Source organism: Nilaparvata lugens, chromosome 7, assembly GCF_014356525.2.
Source record: "Nilaparvata lugens isolate BPH chromosome 7, ASM1435652v1, whole genome shotgun sequence".
NCBI classification, from domain to species: Eukaryota; Metazoa; Arthropoda; class Insecta; order Hemiptera; family Delphacidae; genus Nilaparvata; species Nilaparvata lugens.
In genome coordinates, this window is record NC_052510.1 from 36,166,081 (window position 1) to 36,192,155 (window position 26,075).

General features: G+C 35.0%; 1 protein-coding gene across 1 annotated transcript in view; it reads left to right on the plus strand.

Moving 5' to 3' along the window:
- Positions 1-25,710, plus strand: part of LOC111059101 (solute carrier family 22 member 13) — a 57,306-nt gene extending 31,596 nt beyond the window's left edge. The window contains exons 6-12 of the mRNA XM_039431923.1: positions 324-492; positions 1,088-1,223; positions 7,243-7,426; positions 15,454-15,585; positions 15,822-16,012; positions 23,924-24,060; positions 24,361-25,710. Of these exons, the coding sequence (XP_039287857.1) occupies positions 324-492; positions 1,088-1,223; positions 7,243-7,426; positions 15,454-15,585; positions 15,822-16,012; positions 23,924-24,060; positions 24,361-24,424 (1,013 nt within the window). The 3' untranslated portion in view covers positions 24,425-25,710. The remainder of the gene's footprint in view (positions 1-323; positions 493-1,087; positions 1,224-7,242; positions 7,427-15,453; positions 15,586-15,821; positions 16,013-23,923; positions 24,061-24,360) is intronic.
- Positions 25,711-26,075: the final 365 nt, after the last annotated feature.

Here is a 26,075-nt window from a genome sequence, read left to right on the forward strand (position 1 = left end):
TTTTATTATAATAGTATGAATCTATAATTTGAATGTTTTCATGCAGTAAAACTCTTATCACAAACAAATGAATTTCTTTGGACAGCTTGCAATGTTTTATCCATTCATTTTTAAATTCAGAAATTCATTTTCATTGCGATTTCTTCCGATACACCCGCTCATTGCTTATTGTTATTCTAATATGAACAGTTTCCACCACTCAAGTGGTACGGTACAGTCCCATCACAGCAATTGATTTTTAATGACCTCCTGTAATCAGAGTTGGAACTTGCTCTTCGAATTTTCTTAAGTCGTTAATGGAGTTTCTCGATATCGTTTTCCAGGTATGGAGACCGTATCAGGTAAATGGAGGACGATTGCTTCAATTCTGTATCAAGTGCCATTTGGCATCGGAGTCGGTGTAATGGCGCTTGTCTCATACTATTATCGCGACTGGAGAGACTACAACTTCATCATAACTTTATTGTCGGGACTATACATTTTCTATTGGTGGTAAGAGACCACCAATGCAATAAGTGTTATTTGTAGTACAGTATAATAAAAATCTCAAGTTTGACCTAGAAATTTCAATTTGAGAGAATAGTAAAGAGCTTCCTATACAACTTGTAATCCAGGCGAATTTTCTTCTTACATTTGGAGGTGCCGTACTACAACTTCATGATTGCTTCATAGATCATACATGTCATATTCTTGGAAAGTTATTATGAATTATACACATGACAATTGATGGTTGTACAACTGTATTTTTCTTGTTTAGAATACAGTTACCGTATTGATCAATCAACAGAAGAAAGTTATTTAGGCCAACATGAATTTGGATGAATTTCCCAGACAAGATAAGGCTTCTTGAATCTGAGGTATTTTCCTCTCTAAAGTAGAAGTTTTAGTTCTCAAATTAAGAAAAAAAATGGAAGAAGCGAAATACCTAAAAGGCTATCAAAAATTATTTAGCCTATGTTATTATTTCCTGAAAAAAATGAATGGAACTGGAAGATCTATTCCCAAACTTTACCTTTATAACTATGTTTATTATTGTGACCAATACCAGATTTTTTAAAATTTTGGCATCTATTATTTATGTTGGTAGGTTTATTCCTGAATCTCCTAGATGGTTATTGGCAGTTGGAAGGACTGAGGAAGCAGCGAACGTTCTGCTGCGAGCCGCTGCCACCAACAGCTGCTCTGAAAGCAACATAACAACTATTCTAGCTATGAGAAGCAAGGTGAGATTCGGATAATAATTTGCTGATAGGCGCCTACTTAATACAATTGCATTGACTGCATGGACTTCGGAAAGTAGTTCTTCTCTGGTAACAATAAATACATTTTCAAATGTACCTATGCTATTATACAGAGTGATTCATAATTATGGTAAAATAATTTAATACGTTAAAGAAGAGGTGAAAATAAGAAAAAAAGTTCTCATAAACATATATCCATAAACGCTTCATTAGCGAGCTATACAGAGTGAAAGATTTCGCCCGGAATTCAGTTCCTCTGGTGAAATACACCGATGCTGAATTGTTTGGGGACTGGTTTTTGAAAAACTTATGCTGGATTCTTATTGAAAAATATCTGAAAAATTGAATAAAACTAGTCTGGAAGCTGTAGTGTGAGTAGTTTTTGAGAAAAAAATTGAAATATGCAAAAAATCTAAGTAGAAAAACACAGACTCTACGTTTGATGCCCAATAACTTTCTTTAATGACCAGGAAACAAATATTTTTTCGCAATAAAAATTGTAGAGAATTTAATTCTGAAAAGAATTATGTAAACTGTGTTAACTAAATTTGAATAAAAGTTGAATTAATGTATTCTTATGTAGTACATTACACCACAAAAATTTGCTGTTTCATGAGGAGAGAACTAATAACTCATAGGTTGTAGCTGATTGCAAATAGAACATGGATTTTAATAACAGTTGTTCCAAAACAGCTGATTTATTTTGTTTTAAATAAGAAAATATTTAAAAGAAATTATCAGCTGAAAATTATTTTCAGAAATATCTTAGCTCACTGTTGAACAAAAAAATAAACTGTAAGTTAGGCCTACTGTAGCCGCGCTGTGTTTTTTGTTTAATCTATTAACCAGTTATTTGTAAACATTTCACTTTGTTTTTGTGTTGTGTTAACTTTTGAAATAATGGCAGATAATTTTAGACATTATTCATACTCCGAATTAGCTGACATGCATTTAATTTATGGAATTGAACACTACTGTAATAGTACTGAAGCAAGACGTTTGTATCAAGAGAACTTCCCTAACCGAGTATGTCGAAGTTCAAGGTTTTTGCCACTATTCATTAACGTCTGTCTGAAACAGATCCTTTGATATCCAAAGAGCACATTTATTCAGGCAGACCCCGATCTACTATGACTGTTGAGTTAGAAGAACAAGTTCTTAATGAAATTTATGAACATCCAGAGAAGAGAACAAGAGGATTGTCAGTGCAGTTTAATGTCAATCAATCTATTATTTGGAGGATACTAAAAGAGCAACAATTACATCCATCCATACCACCTCCAGAAAGTTCATACTCTCTATTGCCACGAGACTGTATTCCCCATGCTGGTATTTGCCGATGGTTTTTAGTAAAACTTGTTTACCCAAACTTCTTAACAACCGTTTTATTTACCAACGAGGCACACTTTACAAGAACAGCTACCGTTAACGTCCACAACCAACATATTTGGGCAGATGAGTAGATCATCTATTTCTGTTCGAGCTTCCTCCCAGGCTTAATGGCATAATCTACTAGTCTTTTGGTATAAATTTGATGTTATTTAGATATGCTACTTTCATATAAAAAAAACTGTTCATAAAAAACCGAATATTTTATTTGCAATCAGCTACAACTTATGAGTTATTAGTTCTCTCTTCATAAAACAGCATTTTGTGGTGTAATGTATTACATAAGAATACATTTTATCCAACTTTTATTTAAATTTAGTTTAAACAGCTTACATAATTCTTTTCAGAATTGAATTCTCTACAATTTTTATTGCGAAAAATCATTTGCTTACTGATCATTAAAGAAAGTTATTGGGCATCAAACGTAGAAGTCTTCAGCATCGGTGTATTTTACCAGAGGAACTGAATTCCGGGCGAAATCTTTCACCCTGTATAGCTCGCTTATGAAGCGTTTATGGATATATATGTTAATGAGAACTTTTTTTTTACCTCTACTATCACGTATTAAATTATTTTACCATAATTATGAATCATCCTGTATAGTGTGGCGGTCGTGAAACAGTCAATTGAATAAAGAACATAATATTTTTCACTAGCAGGTAACCCGTGCTCCGCAAGGGTCTATTTTAAAACTTGACGTAATGACATCCAGAAGAATTGAAAATAGGCCTATAAGAATCCTCGGTTGATTAAGAATTTATGAGCAGCATTTCAAGTAAATCAGTCCAGTAGTTCAGACGTGATGATGCGTCAAACATAATTTCCCTATCCTCTACACGTGTGTATACGTCTTTAAGCCAGTTCTTTCCTCTATTATAGTATAGAAGATGATAGATAGATGGATATATCATCCATTTATCTATCATCTTCTATCTCTATATCTATAAAAGGCTAAGCCCCGACAGATTGAGCCTAAAAACTTGAAACTTTGCACAATTGTTTATGGTAGCCTCAAAACATCCACTAAGGAAGGATTTTCAGAAATTTGCCCCACTGAGGGAGCTGGTGCCCCCCAAAAATGTTGTACTTTTTATCCGCTCATTCCACAGCAAAGTCATGAGGATTTTTTTTGTTCAGCTACGAAAAATAATTAGATCTATGCAGAAAAATTCCGATCAGGAGTTCAGGGGTGTTCAGGAGAGGGCTTTTTTCGAATTTTTTAATGTAAAATCACACTACAGCTAAAACTGATTGGCCTACAAACTTAAAACTTTGCACAAATATTCTTCAAACATGCTAGACGCGCAATATGAACGGATTTTGAGATATTTTGCCTCCAAGGATTTCAAAGGATGAAAAAGGATCCTATTGAGTAGGTAAGGTAAACGCCATATGAAACTGAGATAATTGACACATGATATTCTAACATATGTTGTAATCATTCGAAAGCTTAAAATAATCTTATCAATCAGCTGATCGAATTAAATTTTCGTATATCGAGAGCGCGAGTACCTATTCTGTGGCGCGAGCTTGCCACGTGTGTGTTTCATTGTTGTATTCTTGGCCAGATCGGTTCACGCCTGGAGACAGCCTTCGGTTAACAGAGCACAGAGATTTTCTTTGGTTAAGAGTTTGTTGATAATTCTTTTTTCAAATTCAAATTCTATTGCCATCAAAAATCACATTGAAAACTTTCTAAATAGACAACAAGATTACAAAAAAAATGTCGAACTTATATACCTACATTAAATGTAGGTATACATTTTATTTGTAGCACAGCCAGAAAAAGGCAAACCTTGGCCGTGAGTTCATTCAATATAACTTCTTTTTTTTTTGTTAATATTTTGTCAATGAAAAGTACGAGTTGATGAGAGATGTGAATAATTCCTTATATTTGATCCAAATGGTTATTCATATTGTAGTAGTAGGGGTCACTGCAATCAAAAGTTTTTCATTCTGTAGCTAATAAATTTCATACGTATTTTTGAATTGAATTGAATTACTAAAATGTATTGATTTATCCATTGTCCATAATGTATCCAGTGTTCATAGTGTAAGTGATTATTGGTGACAAAATTAATGGCTTACTGGTCCCTCATAGAATTTATAGTATTCCTGGTGATTGAGCCTGTCTTTATTCAGCGTTGACTATTAATAATAAAGCTTCATTCACAACCTGCCTACCCGGCGAACTTCGTACCACCAAAAGGTCAATTGACTTTATTTGGTGAATCATGAAATTCATCTGACAATCAAAATTTTTATTTACATCTCAATGCGGACTTCCTATGTTCTTAGTCATGCAGCATTCATTATTCCGAAAACATATTCTACTCAATTGGTAGTAATATCTATCAGTGAAGTGTTGAATAAAAAAAATGATGGGTTAAATTAATCAGTGTTTCAGAAATGAACTCAATGTTTTTATAGTTGATTGTCAATAGATGGTCCAGGAAATATGCGATGTACGATAAATCACACAGAGTTCCCTATTCTTTCCATTTTCCATTTTAGGATGAATATAAGCCAAGCTAAATTCAAATTTAAATTATTCTTTCATTCACAGTAATAATTAATGGATGCAATATGAACAACTCTCTTTCATGAGGTGAATATTTTTTTTCGACATTTTCCAGATTTTCAGTGATAGGGAAGTGATAATTATTTGTATAGGTCTTCTAAGAAACGATTATCTACAGCTGGTACCTATCAACTACATGAAATTCAACTCCAAACTACCGTTTTGATACCAGTACACAATTTATCACAGGGTGACGTGTTTATTATACAGCTGGTAACTTCAGATTGATGCTCAATCATATTATCACAATATGAACTTGAATCATGATCATCTTTCCGTTCTTCGGTAGCCACTCTGTCGACAATTTCGAGAACATATGTCTGTAAAATGGATTAATAAATAATAATTATTTATAATAATTATTATTATTATTATCGCCCCTATTAATTTGCTGCTTTTTGAGGAGAAAACTAATAACTCATAGGTTGTAGCTGATTGCAAATAGAACATGTATTTTAATAACAGCTGTTCCAAAACAACTGATTTATTTTGTTTTAAATAAGAAAATATTTAAATATTTTCAATTCTTCAAAATTTCATTACGACAAGTTTTCAGTTTGTCAAGTCTTAAAATAGATCCTTGCGGAGCACGGGTTTCTGCTAGTACAATAATAAAGAAAATGAATGAGAATAAATTTAGAAAGGTTTGAGATATCAATGTGCGGTTTTCACCATACCTTTTCTCTGGAAATCCTGTATTGGAATCATGTATCATATGATCACCTTTCAATTAAAAAAAGAAGTTGTATTCAAAATGGTGGTTCCAAAATGGCGGAAAAAATTTGTGTGCGACGGAAAACCTGTTTTTATCATTCGAAAAGGATTCCCAATCATCCTATCTACTAATTTCCCTTTCAAGAGAAATGTTCTGCTGCTTCCTTACAACAACTGAAAGCATGACAAATAATTGAAAACTTGATCTAATCAAATATTGAAGAATTTAAAATAGGTTTATAATCATCCTCGGTTAAGCAGGAATCTATATGCAAAATTTCAAGTTAATCAGTCCAGTTGTTCAGACGTGATGATGCGTCAAACATAATTTTCCTATACTACTTTACACCTGTATACGTGTATAATCAGTTCTTTAATATAATAAAAATGTTTAATTCCGACCATATGATTTTGTGATTTTTTTATGAAATCGTATGTACTATTAATGAAGGTTAAACATTAATTCTGAACAATCTAGAAGGAAAATTGAAATATGGGCTTCCAAGTGCACGAGATTGATATTTTTAGAATCTATATGTTCAAAATTAGGAGATCTAAATCATTCCCGTTTTTCCGGTATGCAATCCACAAGTTGACATGTTTTGATGCGAACAAACGAACACACGAACAAACACAACCCTACTCTCTCTTAGTATATAGATCAAAGCTGTATGCTGGTAGACTGTAAGCTATTGATTAAATTTGTGCTGAGAAAATAGAATAATTTATGAAACAATTATCATATATTTTGTCTTGATCTCAGAGAACATTCCTTTAAACTTCTACTTTTTTCAATTTTTTCCCTCTTCAATATTAATAATAAATTGTATCAAATGATATAAGAGCTCCAAGAAAATATTCAAATTGAAATTCACTTCGGTAATGAGAAGTTCATGATATATTACTATAAGAGTTGATAATTCTGAAAATGAAGAGTTTATTTAGTATAAGTTCTTGGATAACAATCAACTAATGTGATATTCTTATTACACCTTACTAATCACTACTGTTCCTATCACGGTAGAAGATTTTTTATTTTCAATTATTAAAAATATAACCTCTATCTTATCAATTTGATGAAAAAGATTTATTGATTTGAAAATGAAACAATCAATGACCTTCAACCATCGACCATCAACCATCGAAAATGGGGAAGACTTCACCACAAAATCTTAAATATTAAAATAGTAAACTACGCCAAAAATTTTAGATATTAGAATTTTCTGCTTAGCTTGAATAGAATCATTTCCATAATCTTTTACTGCTATACCGGTATGCCCGCTATAAAATGAATTTGTTTACTCTCTTGAATTATAGAATCAATCAAGAAGGTGTGAGCACAAAAGAACGCCAGCTTCAACTCTTTTCACACACAAGAGCTTGAGAGGCGTTACTTTCTGTGTGCTGACCATCTGGCTTTTGTCAGGCTTGTGCTTTTTTGGTCTCAACCAATACCAAGGCAGACTGGGAGGCAGCCTCTTCATCAATGTGGCGCTGTCTGGTGAGAAAAAAATTCACTCCACGAAATAAGATAAATTAGTTTTTTTTTACTTTTCTTTCCCTTTTACAGGTAGCCATCTAGTTGTCACCCCGACTACTTGACACCTGGTAATTTTGGCCATAGGCGACTACTTGTACCCTCGTAAAAATATGCCATTGCCGTCAAGTTGTCCCCCCGACTACTTGACACCTACTGGACTAGAGGTGCCAACTAGACATGACCGTAAACGACAACTTGACACTTCGCACCCTCGCGTCAGGGTGTCCCCTCGACTAGTTGACACCTCCTTAGAAAGGAGACAAGTAGACGGGGATGGCTCACGTCTACATGACACCTTGCACGCTGGCGTCAAGTTGTCACCCCGACTACTCTTGTCACCTACAGAGCACCAGTTGGCACGACTTACACCCCCGTGGCGTAGAGAAGAGAGATCAAGCAATTTTCATCACTGGTTATGATGTAGAATTGAATTCCAAGCACTTTTGGATCAGTAACATTTTCCCGTCAAACGTACGGTTCGGGAGATATTCGCCGTCTTTGCTATTTTTAGGATAAATTTTTTCGAGTTGGTTGAAAACAGAAAAAAATGAATAATAAGCCCTTTTGATGACTGAACCAGATGTAGAACACAATTATAAACACATTTTGTTCCATTATATTTTCCTGTCAGACGCACCGTTTACGAGTAAATTGAGCCTAATGCTAGGACAGTCAAATTTTCATTCATCAATGAATGATATGGCAGATGAAGCTATCAGTCTGGTTATCAACTGAGGTATTACATGAAGTCTGGTAATTAATATGAGGAAAAATAATTATTTATAAACAATTGCGCTCAGATTGCAATCAGACCATAAGAAGGCCAATGAGAATCTTCATGTTGTGTCTGTGTCTTCTACACTCAAAGACACTGTTCAAACAAATTTTATGATTATTAAGAAGAGTAGCATTTAAAGATGTTTTATATAAAAATGAAACCGGTTTGAAGTTTATTGATCACTCAAGATTACAAAGCTATCAGTCTGGTTATCAACTGAGGTATTACATGAAGTCTGGTAATTAATATGAGGAAAAATAATTATTTATACACAATTGCGCTCAGATTGCAATCAGACCATAAGAAGGCAAATGAGAATTTTCATGTTGTGTCTGTGTTTTCTACACTCAAAGACACTGTTCAAACAAATTTTATGAGTATGATTATTAAGAAGAGTAGCATTTAAAGATGTTTCATATAAACATGAAACCGGTTTGAAGTTTATTGATCACTCAAGATTACAAATAGGGATGTCAGTCCCGTGACTGATTTCCAATCCCGGTATTTTGGGATAATCCAATATCGATCCCGGGACTAATCCCGGGATTGGCAAAAATCATTTACATGCATTTTTGCAATTGTTCCTCCTCAATTACATGTTCAGTAACAGTGTGTGGAGATGAAAAAGGGTTCATTATAGAGGGAGAGTGCTTGTTTATTTCTGATTTTTGAAGTCTTTTCAAAGTTCTGAGTGCGCATCTCAAGGAAATGCTATCAGCACTATTGCAAATATTGCGCCGTCTAGACTGGTAATTGTGGTGCGTTGTAAAGAGAAACAAGTATAGAGACAAAGCAACCGATCAACTGCCATTTTTTGAATACTGCAAACCGATAATGCGAATTCTATTGTCACAAAGTGAATTTTTGTGACGGATGGAGAGCCGTCGTCTAGTGTAAAATTAGCAAATTTATTCTGTTTTAGAATTTGAATAGGGTCGACGACTTCCAGATATATCTTGTTGGACTTGTAGTAGTGTATGCACATTATCACCATCGTCGCCAATCCCTATGAATCAGCAGCAGCCATATCATCAAAACAATAAGCGGCTACCGAGTCGGGTTGGTATCGCTCTTCATGAAATTTCTGGAATAGAAATATTGTTTACCGGCCTGATTTAGTGTAGTAATTAGTATCATTGTCATCATTAGCTGCACCCTTAACATCAGGAGCAGCTGAGTCAAACCCTGTCACATGACCAGTGGCGTGATCGTCTTTTCAGACTCTCATTGGTCGGGAATCTCTTTTCCCCCGGCCTCCTAATTTTCAGTGACCCCGTGCTGCTCCAAGAAGACCTGGGAGAGAAGCAGTTGTTCGGTGAACGGGTTCGTGTACGGCTGCGTTCCGAGCGGCCCTCCTAATAGTGGTGTACTAGAGGGTTAATATTCTATTCTGTATTTTAGTGAATGGAATATTGTACGTCGAATTGCCGACTGTATTTGAAGGTGGATTCTCCTGGGGGATTTTCTTTCTTGTCGGTTATTTTTCCTAAATTCGTATCACTGGGGGTGAACGAGTTATCCTTGGTTCTGAAACCTGTAAGGGATCTCAAGTTTGTGCTACAAATAGTTGAGTGGGAAATTTAGCTAGGCTCTTATAGCGGATTCTTTTTGAGTACTTAATTTATAAGCCTCGACTCTGTCACTTCACGACGTTTTTAATTATAATACGGGAAGTGGGAATCAGTTCGCTATTCTCCGTATCAGTATCCACGTCGATTCAGGTAATTGTATGTCAGGACTGGTAGTCCATATATTTTTCCTTCTCTGTAGTGAGGTGGCCTTTAGTTTAAAGAGTAATTTTTCTCCATTGAATTTTTATTCTTGTAGGGAAATCCCTATCCTTTTTAAGAATAGTTTTTCTCAATTAATTTTTATTCTTGTGGGAAAATCCCTGTTCCTTTTCAGAATAGTTTTCTCGATTAATTTTTGTCCCTGCAGAGAAATTATTATCATTTATAGTAAGTTTTCCTTGCTTGGTTTTCATACTATAGAGTGGCCCAATATTTTAACTTTTCTTAGCAGTTTCAGACTTGCTGTAATTCCAAGTAGGAAAATTCCAATCATTTCCTAGAGAACTCAGGTACAGCTTGAGTTTGTCCTTGTCGAAGTTTCTAGACTGCGACGTCCATTCTCTTTCTCTCTCTTCACTTTCCCTTTACTAAAGTCCTTCTAGCTCTCAGGTACAGCTTGAGGACTTCCTTGCCGAAGTTTTTAGACTGCGGCATCCTTTCTCTTTCTTTCTCTCAATTCTTCCTGTGTTAAAATCCTTCCTGATCTCAGTTTCAGATTCGAGATCATCCTAGTCGCAGGTTTTCAGACCCGCGAATCCTTTCTAAAATTCTTAGAAACCTGTCTTCTTTAATAGCAAATATTATTTGCTGGCTTTACCTGTGGAAAATTCACGAATTTTCCCGTGATCTCAGTTGCAAATTAGAGATCGATCTTGTGGTAGTCCTTAGACTGGCAATTACTTGGAAAAGTCTATTGAAATCTTTTCCTGAATTAGGAGTCTCTGACTCGATATTTTCCTTGTGGAAAATCCTGGAAAAATCCTTTCCCACCCTGACAACGACAGACTGTTGTCTTCCCGATATTATTCTACAGACTGTGTCTGTGAAAAATCTTTTCTATCCTCTCATAATAGTCGGCATACTGACTATTAATTTAAAAGCGTTTCGGACGATTGAGAGTGATTCCCATACCCTTAAGGGCAGTCACAGATTGGCCCTTAATAACCGGCGCGCAGTCATCAGATTAGCGCGGAAATCCTGTTTAGCAGTTTCAGAATTGCTGAAAATCCTTTCGCAGCTGCAGGCTCGCGATTCAGGAATCCGACACCCGAAACCTTATCCTCTAAACTTTAATTCCCACATAATTGAAATTGATATACTGTATTTAGCTAGCAGGTCCAGCTTGCTGAGAGCTAGAGCGCAATTCTCAGATTGCGGATTATTGAGCAGATATTTATTTGCTGTAGAGAATAATAATCTTATTATTGATTCTCTGTTCCCTATACCCTATACCGTATACCTCATACCCTGCACCCTACTCTCTATAGCTTACACCCTATACCGTGCTCTATTTGACGATATCTTAAATATCACTAACAACTCCATAGTTCTGTCATACCTTTACCCCATAGCTCTCACCTTAAACCTCATAGAAAAACCACAACCCGGGCTTGCAGGTACAGCTTGCTCGCCGTCAATTCGCAGTTGGTTCAGATTGCGTACTACCTTTATAAATAGAATTATTGGTAGGGATCTGATAGTCAGATCCGTCTCCTTGTATAGGGTTATCTTAATCTCTCTTAACACCCACCCTGTATTCCAAAGGCCGAGGGCCGAATCGGCCAGCAACGGCACGGGCAAACACTCTTCCCCTGAAATTAAAAATCTCGTGGAAGAAGCAGAGGGTAAAGAATCAGGATAGAGGGAGAAGTGTAGGTCCGGTAACTCCACCTGTCAGTAAAATCTGATAAAAGGGAATGCTCAATTGTGTACAGTGGTTCAGATGAAAGAAAAGGAATCTTAGGCACCAGATTCTTGATAAGCAAGAGCGTGAAAAGGAGTTTATTAGAAGTCGAGCCTGTAAATGAGAGGATATGTAGATTGAGAATTTAAGGTAAATTCCGGAATATTTCATTAATATCGGTACATGCTCCTACAGAAGATAAGGGTGAAGAGGAAAAACAGCAATTCTATGATGGGCTTGAAAAAGTGTGCAATGGAATTCCTAGGTATGACATACTGGTGGTCCTAGGACATTTTAATGCTCAGATAGGAAAAGAAGATGAATTGGAAGGCATTGCAGGGAAAAATAGCATCCATGAGATAACAAGTGAGAATGGATGGCTATTAGTATATTATTTCTACTATTAGTTTATTAGTATATTATTAATTTGGAATATATTGAGGAAATGAGTAGAGTGAGTGAAACCAAGAAGTTCTACTTGGCGTTAAATAAAATGAGGAAAGGATTCCAACCAAGAATGATGGTATACCGTGGAAAGGATGGGAAAGTGGTTAGTGAAGAAAGCATGATGGATAGATGGGCGGAATATTTTGAGGAGACTCTGAACCGTGAACATATTGAAGATATTGATGAGAATGAAATACAAGTACAAATAGAAAACGATGTTACTAATCCTCCAACAATCCAAGAGAAAATGCAGATGGCAAAACAAATGAAAAATGGTAAGGCACCAGGAGAGGATGCTATCATGGCAGAAATGATCAAAGAAGGAGGACAAACTCTTTTCGAAAGTTTGCATTACCTGATAGGTCTAATATGGAGAGAAAAAGTGATGCCTGAAGAATGGAGAGGGGGTATTATTCATCTGATTTTCAAGGGAGGAGACAAAATGGAGTGCCAGAATTATAGAGGGATTACCCTTTTGAATGTTGTATATAAGATTTTCTCTGCAATCATAAGAAATAGACTGGAGCCATAAGTTATTCAGAAAATATACTTGGTGAATACCAGTGTGGCTTTCGCAGAGATAGGGGTACAACTGACCAGATTTTTGTAATAAAACAAATGATAGAAAAATTCTATGAGCATGGAATAGATGTGCACTGCCTTTTCATTGATTTTAAGCAAGCCTTCGATTGTCTCATCAGGCCTAAGCTGTGTCAGATACTCAAGAGTTTTGGTATTCCAAGTAAGCTTGTTAACCTCATCACAATGATAATGGCTGCTACTACAGCCAAAGTGAAGATGGGAAATAGGCTAAGCAGAAGCTTTCATTTTAATGCTGGTGTAAAGCAGGGTGATGGGCTCTCAACAGTACTGTTCGACATTGCTCTCCAGAAAGCTATTGGAAGGGTGGATCAGAGAGGTACCATATTCAACAAGATGCATCAAGTATGTGCATATGCGGATGACGTGGTAATAATGGCTAGAAGTGTGGCATGCTTGAAATAAGTTTATAAAATCCTGGAAATTGAAGCACAAAAAGTCGGACTGGTTGTAAATGAGAACAACAGTAAATATCTGTGTGTGTGTGTCAGCAGTCAAGTCCAGAGTACCAAGAAATATCTACGTGAATAACAAAGAGTTTGCAGGTGTAGAGAACTTCAAGTATCTAGGATGCCCAATAAATGCCACAGGTAATAATGCTTATATAGAAGAAAGGAATCAAGCAGCTTATAGGGCCTACTATGCCAATGTTAGATTATTTAAAAGTAAGTTGGTCAGCAGGAGCACCAAGATAACAATATATATAAAACATTGGTGCGTCCAGTGGCAACATATGCGGCAGAAACTTGGGTGATGAATATGACTGAAGAGAATGCGTTGAAAATCTTTGAAAGATCCATACTAAGAAGAATTTACAGTCCCGTTCAGGTTAATGAGCAGCAATGGCGAATAAGAAAAAATGAGGAAATAGAAGCATTAATAAAAGGAGAAAATATAGTAGGCTTCATTAAAGCCCAAAGAATAAGGTGGTTGGGGCATGTGATGAGGATGAGTGAGGCTACAATGCCGAAAATAGTTTTTAATAGCAAGTTGCACAGCAGAAGAAAGAAAGGTAGGCCAAGGAACAGGTGGGTGGACCAAGTGATGGATGACCTGAGAAAGATGAGGGGAAGAGGATGGAAGGAAAGAGCCATGAACAGGGAAGAATGGAGGTGTGTTGTGAAGGAGGCCAGAGCTCACCTAGGGCTGTAGCGCCGGATAAAGAAAGAAAGAATTACAAATAACTTGTCACTAATGCTAGACAAATATTTTGAGGCTCTTTCATCATCCAGTCTGTTTCTATACTTATTCTTGATTGCACCATGGTTGCATAATGCATAACCATGAAGAGCCAGCCGGAATGGTGATTTCTTATGGAGTGGAGTCGAGGGTATAGGTTGTCGTGACCGTAGACGACTACTTGTACCCTCGTAAAAATATGCCACTGCCGTCAAGTTGTCCCTCCGACTACTTGACACCTACTGGACCGGAGGTGTCAACTAGTCCCGACCGTAAACGACAACTTGACACCTCGCACCCTCCCGACATGGTGTCCCCTCGACTAGTTGTCACCTCCTCAGAAAGGATACAACTAGACGGGTATGGCTCATGTCTACTTGTCAGTTAGAAACTGGTTTTAAAAGGGGACAACTAGTCGGGGTGTCAAGTAGTCAGGGTGGCACCTAGTCGCATACCCCCTATTACCATACATAAGAAAAGTATTGCTTTCCAAAAAAATTCTATATGTTTCAAGGTCCCCTGAGTCCAAAAAAGTGGTATTGGGTATTGGTCTGTAGCATATGTGTGTGTGTGTGTGTGTGTGTGTGAGTGTATGAGTATGTATGTCTGTGTGTGAGTGTATGAGTATGTATGTCTGTGTACACGATATATCTGCCAATTAACGGATTGAATTGAAATTTAGAACACTTAAGGTCCTTACATAATAAGGATCCGACACAATCAAATTTCAATCAAATGAAATTCAAGATGGCGGCTAAAACGGCATAAATGATGTCAAAGAGTTTTTCGCGATTTTCTCAAAAACGGCTCCAACGATTTTGATCAAATTTATACCTAAAATAGTCATTGATAAGCTCTATCAACTGCCACAAGTTCCATATCTGTAAAAATTTTAGGAGCTGTGCCCAATCTATGCAAATTTTGATTTTAGATTCCCAATTAACAGATTTACAATTTTACTGAAAATTGGAAAAGATTAAGCATGGAAATCTCTACAATTAATGTTCAGTAACATTTTCACCTAATATTGAAAATGAGCTCGAAATTCGACAAAATGTGATTATTCAATGCAAACTTAGGCTCAACTCACACTTACGCGACTCAGGTTTAGAAAAGACTCGACTCTAGTTGAGAGCATGTGTTTTCAAATGGTGACGTCGTGGAGACTAGAATCGACTGGTCTGAGTGTCACCATTTGGAAACACATGCTCTCGACTAGAGTCGAGTCTCTTCTCGACCTGAGTCGCAAAAGTGTGAGTTGAGCCTAAATGAGAGAGGCAACTGTTGATTCTATTAAATCATTCACTGGAAGAGATATCAGAATTTTTTTCGTCAGCTGATTGATTTTAAATTATAATGGAAATTTTCATAACGGCAAGGAGAACGTAGTGTGAGTAATAATTTTAATTATTATATATTGTGAATGTAAAATACTGCTGGAATGGAATACGCTCTTCATTATTATTGAGAAAGTTAAAGATATTTTAAAAATTTATTTTTATTCTATTAGGATTACTGGGAGGAATTCCCGGACCATTGGCTTCAGTGTTGATTGTTCAGAAATTCGGTCGCAAATGGACAATTGTATTGTCCTTGGCAATTGCCGGCATTGCTGCTATTCTTATAGCTATTGTTCCAATAGGTGAGTAATATATCATTCACTATTTAAATATATATTCTCTTCAATTATTCAATTTCAATTTCATTCGTAAACAGCGCATGAAAGAATTTAACCAATTATTATGTAGTCTATAGAAGAATAAACTTTCATAAAATTATTATTTTATATAAGTTATAAGTTATGAACATAATAAGTTATGCGACATATAAGTTACATGTTCATACATGAACATATAAGTTTTTGTTATTATTGTGCAGGTGTTAACGCGAATGATTGGCCAAGGCGAGTTTTGCTGGTTGTCAGTGTAACAGGAATGTCGATATCATATCCGACAGTCTATCTTTATTCGGGCGAATTGTTCCCAACAGTTGTGCGCAATGTTGGCATAGGATCAGCTTCCATGATGGCTCGTATTGGAGCCATGCTATCACCGATATTTCTCTCAACTGTAAGTACAGTAATTATTTTCATTCTTCATGAAAAAACAGCACCTCATTTTTTGCTCATTGTGATGTGATTGGAAGCATAATAAAATGCTTCGCTTAATATAATTTACAGTATAGACCTATTCACCTCTGTCACTTTCATAAAAAATTGAGGTTTTTATCTTTTCTCCACCACTAGAAAGACTTATTCAAGAAAAAACCAGTCGAACATTTTCAAAATTAAATTTCGAGGCTGTGTTCTGAGGCCCCCGCACTGAACAAATCATATAGTGAACATATGGAATCATATTATTTATCTGATAAGATTGATGAACATTAAATAAAAGAAATAACTATTAGATTATAAAGTTTTATACAATATAAAACTGATAAATAATAGAAAAATAATACACCACTTTACAAATATACTGCAATACTGACACAATATTAGTTAATGTACCATGTACGTAGCCTTTAAGGAAAAATGTGAATTCATTGAAATTTATCTCAGTAACCAGCATGCAAAAAAGACAATTGATCTCAGGTTATGTGGCAAAAGAATATCTCATCAGGAAGCTCCCCGTTACCTAAGAGTCAGACTTGATAGATCCCTCACATATAGACAACATCTGCAGGGGTTGAGAGATAAACTGAAGACAAGGCTGAGTATCATCAGCAAACTTGCGGGAACATCCTGGGGTTATGACATGAATGCCCTTCGAACATCAAGTCTTGCACTTCTGTACAGTACAGGGGAGTACTGCTCTTCTGTCTGGGCTTGCAGCAGACATGTTGAGGAAATTGATACAGTTTTCAATGAAACTATGAGGAAGATTAGTGGGACATTGAGACCAACAGAGACTGAGTGGTTGCCTGTGCTTAGTAACATCATGCCTCCAGATCTCAGAAGATTGGAGAAGAAGAACAAGTTCATTTCCCAGTTGCAACACATTCATGAGGATCTCCCAGTCTCTAGAGATTTGGCTAACCCTACACCAAGGCACCTCAAGTCAAGAAGATACTTGAGACTTGACGAGCAGGACAAATTCAATCAATGAATCACCTAATATCTGAGTGTCCACAACACTCCTATCATGGAGGGCTGACAGAAGCTCATGATGCTGGAGAAGAGGCATGTCAGTGGCTCCAGAACTTACTAGCTTCTATTAGTATTTAAAATATTAAGTGTAAAATTATGTTTTTTCTAACTTTTGCCTATGAATGCATATATATGCATTATATATATATATACAGAGTGATTCATAATTATGGTAAAATATTTCAATACGTGATAGTAGAGGTAAAAATAAGAAAAAAGTTCATATAAATATGTTGTATATTTATATTTATATCCATAAACGCTTCATTAGCGAGCTATACAGGGTAAAAGATTTCGCCCGGAATTCAGTTCCTCTGGTGAAATACACAGATGCTGAATTGTTTGGGGACTAGTTTTTGAAAAACTTATGCTGGATTCATATGGGAAAATATCTGAAAAATTGAAAAAAACTAGTCTGGAAGCTGTAGTGGGAGTAGTTTTTGAGAAAAAAGTTAAAATATGCAAAAAATCCAAGTAGAGAAACACAGACTTCTACGTTTGATGCCCAATAACTTTCTTTAATGACCAGTAAACAAATAATTTTTAGCACTAAAAATTGTAGAGAATTCAATTTTGAGAAGAATTATGTAAGCTGTGTTAACTAAATTTGAATAAAAGTTGAATTAATGTATTCTTATGTAGTACATTACACCACAAAAATTTTCTGTTTTACGAGGAGAGAACTAATAACTCATAGGTTGTAGCTTATTGCAAATAAAGCATGGATATTAATAACAGCTGTTCCAAAACAGCTGATTAATTATGTTTTAAATAAGAAAATATTTAAAAGAAATTATTTTCAGAGATAATTTAAGCTCACTGTTGAACAGAAAAAAACAAACTGTAAGTTAGGCCTACTGTAACCGGGCTGTGTTTTTTGTTTAATCTATCAACCAGTTATTAGTAACCATTCCTCTTTGCTTTTTTGTTGAGTGTTAACTTTTGAAAAATGGCAGGTAATCTTGGACATTATTCATACTCCGAATTAGCTGACATGCATTAAATGTATGGAATGGGACACAACTGTAAGCAAGACGTTTGTATCAAGAGAACTTTCCTAACCGAGTATGTCAAAGTTCAAGGTTTTTGCCACTATTTATCAACGTCTGTCTGAAACAGATCCTTTGATATCCAAAGAGCACATTTATGCAGGCAGACCCAGATCTACTATGACTGCTGAGTTAAAAGAACAAGTTCTTAATGAAATTTATGAACAACCAGAGAAGAGCACGAGAGAATTGTCAGTGCAGTTTAATGTGAATCAATCCATTATTTGAAGGATACTAAAATAGCAACAATTACATCCATACCACCTCCAGAAAGTTCATACGAGACTATGCTGGTATTTGCCGATGGTTTTTAGTAAAACTTGTTTACCCAAACTTTTTAACAACCGTCTTATTTACCGACGAGGCACTCTCTACAAGAACAGCTATCGTTAACGTCCACAATCAACATATTTGGGCAGCTAAGAATCCTCATGCCATCAATCCTAATCTTCCACAACATCAGTTTTCAGTAAACATTTGGGCAGGAATCATAGGAGATCATCTACTTCTGTTTGAGCTTCCTCCAAGGCTTAATGGCATAATCAACTAGTCTTTTGGTATAAGTTTAATGTCATTTAGATATGCTACTTTCTTATAAAAAAACTTTTCATAAAAAACCGAATATTTTATTTGCAATCAGCTACAACTTATGAGTTATTAGTTCTCTCCTCATAAAACAACAAATTTTTGTGGTGTAATGTACTACATAAGAATACATTTTATTCAATTTATATTTAAATTTAGTTTAAACAGCTTACATAATTCTTTTCAGAATTAAATTCTCTACAATTTCTATTGCGAAAAATTATCTGTTTACTGGTCATTAAAGAAAGTTATTGGGCATCAAACATAGAAGTCTATGTTTTTCTACTTAGATTTTTTGCATATTTCAACTTTTTTCTCAAAAACTAGTCACACTACAGCTTCCAGACTAGTTTTATTCAATTTTTCAGATATTTTTCCATATGAATCAAGCATAAGTTTTTCAAAAACTAGTCCCCAAACAATTCAGCATTGGTATATTTCACCTGAGGAACTGAATTCTGGGCTAAATCTTCCACTCTGTATAGCTCGCTAATGAAGCGTTTATGGATATATGTTTATATGAACTTTTTCCCTTATTTTTACCTCTACAATCACGTATTGGAATATTTTACCATAATTATGAATCACCCTGTATATATAATATAAATATAAACAGGATACACACGACACAGATAGATTAAAAACTCACATTTAAACGAGAATTTTCGGGGGCTGGGCCCCCCTTTGTCAATCAACCAGACTTCCTGGCCAAGCCCCCAAAAATTCTCGTTTGAATGTAAGTTTTTGAGTGTTTTCAATCTATCCGTGTCGTGTGTATCCTGTTTATATTCATATTATAAAACTTTAATATATATATATATATATATATCTATATATATATATATATATTTGTTATTACAAACTTTAAAGTGTCTTCTGTTATGTGCTATATATATATATAATATGATATAATATAAATATAAACAGCAAGCAAAAAACTAATGATTTGGTATTTGGAACATGGAATGTGAGGACAATGTTGAGAGCAGGAAAAATGAATGAAATTGCTGAAGAAATATTGAAATATGAGTTTGATTTGGTTGCATTACAAGAGGTGAGATGGAAAGGCCAAGGAAGAATTGATAGAAGCAACTACTCTCTCCTGTATAGTGGTCCATAGCACCGAACTGGGATGTTCGGAACAGGGTTCATTGTGGCTAAGAAATTGAGAGGAGCCCTGATTGAGTTGGAAGCATTAAATGAGAGAATGTGTCGAGTACGCCTTGAGGGAAAATTCAGAAATGTTTCTGTTCTTTCAGTCCATGCTCCCAAGAACGAGAAAAATATTGCTGAAAAAGAAGTATTCTATGAACAATATTGGAAGAAGTGTGTGCTGAAATATCCAAATATGATCAATTGATCGTTATGGGAGATTTCAATGCCCAGATTGGGAAGGAAAGTTACTTACAGCAAGTGGCAGGGAAGTATACTCTGCATGAAAAAACAAATGAGAATGGGTTTCTTCTTGGTCAGCTTACCATTAGAAATGACATGCAAATTAGGAGTACTCAATTCCCACATAAGAGTATTCATCTTGGAACTTTGAAATCACCAGATGCAACAAGAATCAATCAGATTGATCACGTGATAGTTGACTCCCGTGATGCATCATCAATCATCAATGTAAGAAGCTGTAGGGGACCTAATTGTGACTCTGACCATTTCATTGTGAAGGTAGTAGTGAGACAGAGGCTGTCAATGGCGGGTAAACAAAAGGTTATGCCTATAAGATGAAATGTTGAAAAGCTAAAGAGTGAAAGAGTCCGTAGTGAATACCTCACATTAATACAGGAAAAAACTTTGAGCTCTTCAGAAACAGATGGTGTTGAAGAAGTATGGACAAAGTGAGCCAATGGCCTGAAGGAAGCAGCAAATGAAGCAATTGGTCAGAAAAGATGGAAAAGGAATGAGGGATGGTACGATAATAATGAGTGCAGGGAAGCAATTAGAGAGAAGAATGAAGCCAGATTTCGAATGATACAACGAGAAACAAGAAGAAATTATAAAGATTACAAGGAAAAACGAATAATTGCCAATAGAACATGCAGGACAAAGAAAAGAGAAGCTTTAAACAAACAGAAGAAATTGATAGCTTATATAAACAGAATGAGATGAAAAAGTTCTTTAGAGCGATGGAGAGAATAAATAAAGAATATTTATTTCAAGAATTATTTCATGCAAAGACAAAAGAGGGAGAGTTGTGAATGGAGAGGATAATATCATGGAGAGATGGGCAGAGCATTTCAGAGAACTGTTAACAGTAACAGATATCAATGAGGAGAATGTACATGAAGAAACAGGGGAGCCACTTAGTATTGAAGCGGAGTTTGTTGCAGGGCCAACATTAGAGGAGACAGAAATGGCTGTAAAGCACCTAAAGAATGGAAAGGCAGGTGGGTACGATAATATATTGGCAGAATAAATGATAAAGAATGGTGGTGATGACACAGTCAAGAGAATACATGAGCTGATAAGTATGATATGTAGAGAAGAAACTATGCCTCAAGATTGGAACATAGGTATAATATGTCCAATCTATAAAAAAGGCAATAAACTGGACTGTAATCACTATCGTGGAATAACTCTTCTCAGTGTAGCTTATAAAGTCTTATCAAGTATTCTTAACAATAGAATTAAGGCCTACACAGAACAAGTGCTTGGAGATTATCAAAGCGGATTCCGGCCACAAAGGGCAACAGCAGATCAAATCTTTACAATCCGGCAAATCGCAGAAAAGTTTTTTGAGCATGACCTGGATTTACATATTTTATTTATTGACTTCAAGCAAGCCTTCGATAGCATAGTGAGAAGTGAGCTATGGAAAACATTGGAGCAATATGCCTTACCAAAAAAGCTCATTAGTCTAGCAAAAATGACAATGAGTAGGACTGCAGCAATGGTCAAAATTGGTAATAGAAGGAGCAGCACTTTTGAATTTAACACAGGTGTCAAACAAGGCGACGGACTATCTACAATCCTATTCAATATTGCATTGCATAGAGCTATTGAAGGATTAGACAGGGGAAATATTTTCCACCGAATGTATCAGGTATGTGCATATGCGGACGATGTAGCAATAATTGCAAGAAGGAAAGATGTCCTACAGGAAACGTATTTGTTACTAGAAAGAGAGGCGAATAAGATTGGCTTGATAGTGAATGAGAGAAAAACGAGGTATATGAAAATATCAAGTAGTCAAGCAAGAAGAGTCCCACAAAACCTCCAAATTGGAAATAAAATCTTTCAAGGTGTAAGGAACTTCAGCTACTTGGGGGTTGAACTAAATAACGAGAACAAGATAGGTTACAGCATAAAGCAAAGAGTATTGGCTGGGAATAGAGCATACTTCAGTAACATGAAACTTTTGAAGAACAGGCTCATATGTAGAAACATGAAACTTAAAATATTTGAGATTCCAATTCGACCTGTTGTCGGCTGTGAATCTTGGACGTTAACGAAAGAAGACAAAAACCATTTAGGCGTTTTTGAAAGGATAATCCTAAGAAAGATTTATGGTCCAGTTAAAGAAGGAGAGGAGTGGAGGAGAAGAACTAATTCAGAGCTCGAGGCATTGATAAAAGGCCGAAACATTGTAAAATTTATAAAGGCACAGAGGCTTAGATGGCTAAGACATATATCTGTAGAATGAACGAAAACAGAATGCCTAAAATAGTATTCAAGGAGAGGCTACATTCAAGAAGGAAGATAGGAAGGCCAAGAATAAGATGGGAAGATGAAGTGAGAGAGAGACGATCTCCAAAAAATGGGATATAGAGGATGGAGACAATTAACAGAAGACCGAGAAGCGTGGAGAGCTGTGGTGGAGGCGGCAAAGCTCATATTGGGCTGTAGTGCTGAAGAAAAAAATATATATATAAACTGGGTACACACAACACGGATAGATTAAAAAACTTACATTATATAAATATATATATATATATACACGACACGGATAGATTAAAAAGACCTAAAAACTTACATTATATATATATATATATATATATATATATAGCACATAACAGAAGACACTTTAAAGTTTGTAATATAAATTAAAACAGGAGACATGATATAAATAGATTGAAAACACTTAAAAACTTACATTAGAAATGGGGGGAAATTTCCGGAGACTGAGTCTCCTTTCTCAACCGAGAAGACTATATATATTATATTGAAATTTTGAGTATTCAGAAAACCTTGAAATCGTGATTGTTGCAACGGATCTAACTTTGTCTCTAGTAATACATTACAACTGAATCTCACCATTAACTTAGATCTCTTATGAATATGTGATGAATCTGGTAGGTAGATAATAATTTTCGCTATTGCATTGTAAAATATATTCCCAATAAAAAATATCAAGCACTGAAGGAATGCATGCATTATGGTATTATTGTATCAGCATTTATATTATGCTATAATGATAATTTGAAAAAGAAATTACAACATTTTTTTGTGTACAATATTGCTTTTCAATTCTTGTATTGTATTTGAATTATCAAATTTCTTATATCAGTCTGTTTTTGTATAATAGGTACTGTTAAACTTGTTTTGATACTGATACCTATTCTTTTAAATTATTTTGTTAGAACTTGCATCTAATGTATCCAATCTGTATTGTATGCTTGAATTGAACAATCAAAATTTTCATCCTATCTCTAATTTTAATATTCAAGAAGTGAAGAGTACATTTTTCTCTCCTATCCAAGCATCAAATATTCTTAATCTCCCTTTTTCTGGTGACTGATAGAGATGTTGTCAGTTCCACATCTATTCCATTATTCCACTATTCTACCCTAGTATGGAGGAATTCCACAATATCTCTGTGTCTAGTGTAAACTCCCTTATTCTCTTCATCTCGATTGTCTTTATTCCGATCTATCTACAATACAAGAGTTAAATTAAAATAATGTACAAGATGGAACAATTATATATTGAAATTTGTACAAATTGAAAATTATATTGAAACACCTCGCGTTTCACAGTGCTTAATATTCTGCAGCAATTAAAGTACCTAGTTTTGATGCAGATAAATACATAACTACTTCCATGATGATAAAATTTGTTGAAAAGGAATTGATATAGTGAATTTCACTGTAATTGAGAAAAAGCAGTTTCATTTTTGTGGATGTTTCAAGTTTTTTAATGTGAATGTGACTATGTGAATAAAACTATGTTTTTTAATACTTTTATGATTTTTCTAGGTGAGATGGGGAGATTGGATTCCTATAACGCTTCTGGGGGTCTTCATCCTGATGTCTGCTTTAATAGTTATACCATTACCTGAAACAAAAGACAGATATCTGGCAGATACCATACAGGAAATGGAAAAATATATTTCGTTAGTATAATCTCAACAGAAAATATTGAACCCTCATGGAATTTCCAAACTAATAGGCTAATAATTGAAGCTTTTGAATAAGGCAAATGTTATTTCAGTATTTTGTTTTAACTCATTCATTAATTAAGCTATCCGAAATCAATAGTTGAAGTTTCATTATGCATTATCATAATTGCATAGGCCTACTGTTTTGTGTGATGAGGATGAGAGAGTAAGGATTTGAATTGAAAATGGAGCTCATTATCCAATCTCCTATTGATTCCTCCTATTTTATAATCCTATTATTCTTATATTTTTCAGGATGAGAAATGAAGAGAAGCGAATGAAATCCTACACTGCAGTTCCATCAAATGGTGAAATCTAGAGAAACAGATCACCCTTAAGAGGAATGTGTAGGTTTGTCTTCCAAGCGGGGTCATAGAATTATCGGATGAGATGGGGACTGGGGTAAAAACCATGCTGGCTCACAAACATCGGTCTTCAAAGCTCCACTCTCTCTCAATTGATGCGCTCACTCACACATCAGCCTTCTATTTCTAGAGAAAAAGTTTATTATTTCAGTAGCTCCACTCTCTACCAATTCATGCGCTCACTCACACATCAGCCTTCTCTTCCTAGAAAAGTCCAGGCTGTTCTAACATGACTGATCTGCTTCTGAGTAGCCAGGCTATAATATCATCTATTGATTCATCTTTATTGCTTCAACAGTGTTATCAAAGAACACTTCATTTGACTAATTCTTCTATACCGACATACAAGTTCATTAATATATGAGTGCACTATATAATATAGATACAGTAAGTGCAGAAGGTGTTAATAAAATGGTTCATGCATGGACGAATAAAAATCATGATTCTTCATTCTTCAGATATAAATATATTTATTTCGATTCTAGATAGGAATTAATTTTTCCAGTAATAATATTGTTTTGAGTACAGGATCAATATTTCAATGTATTCATGTATATTATTGTAATTTAATTTCCAACCTTCCATTGAATATTTTCAAGTTTATATGGATAATAAAGCAAAGTGGCCTCAGTTTTCAACAAATTAAAAATTATCAGGAAAAATCACAAACAAAAAATGATTCCAACCATATAATAAATCAAATCAAATTGGTTTTTATTGTCCATGATAACAGGGTATAAAAATTCAAATCATACAGCAACGCTACATTTTCTGCAACCAAATAATCATAAATAAATCTTACAGTTGAATTAAATAATAATTAATCATGATAGCTAAATCCAACTGCTATATATCGTAGTTACAGAAAATACAACATTATATGTTTTAATAAACTTCATGAAAACTATCCACAAAGGCAAAGCCTGTGTGTGGAAAAGGGTCTTGACGATGATTGACTAACTTTGGATTGTCCTCGTACCTGCATCTATTAGATTATTGGGTAAACCAGACATTAATATTGGAAAATATTTAAAGTATAAAAGATGAAAAGATTAAGAGTTAAACTTGGACCATCATTACACGACATTTGCTTTATCTATACGATGAATGAAATATCTCTTCTATATTTATTCATTTATTTCATTGGCAATTACAGATCATATAATTATAATATGATTGGGAGAAGACAACAGGCATAGCCCAAAACTGTCTTCTCCCAAATTTTTACAAATAAAAGTTTCAAAAAAGAATAAGGTTAAGATTTCACTTTCACTTTAAAAAGTCCAATTTCCACTCCAAAACTAATGACTAAACTAAAAATTTTGATATTTGAAAACTGATTGAAAACAAAAATATTCCACTCAAATCTCTATAGATTGGAAATTTTTGAGTAATTTTTGCAAAATTTTGAGCCAAAAAAAGAAAAACAACTTCAATACTGTATTAGCACAGCTGATAAGCCAGTAACGAATATTCGTTTTCCCAACCTCCTTTACCAGTCATTAACAATTTTTCCATAAATATATTTGGATTTACCTTTGGTATTACGTAGATTTTTAGGCAGATTAATGAAAATTATAAGTTCAAAATTGATTTAGCCATCTG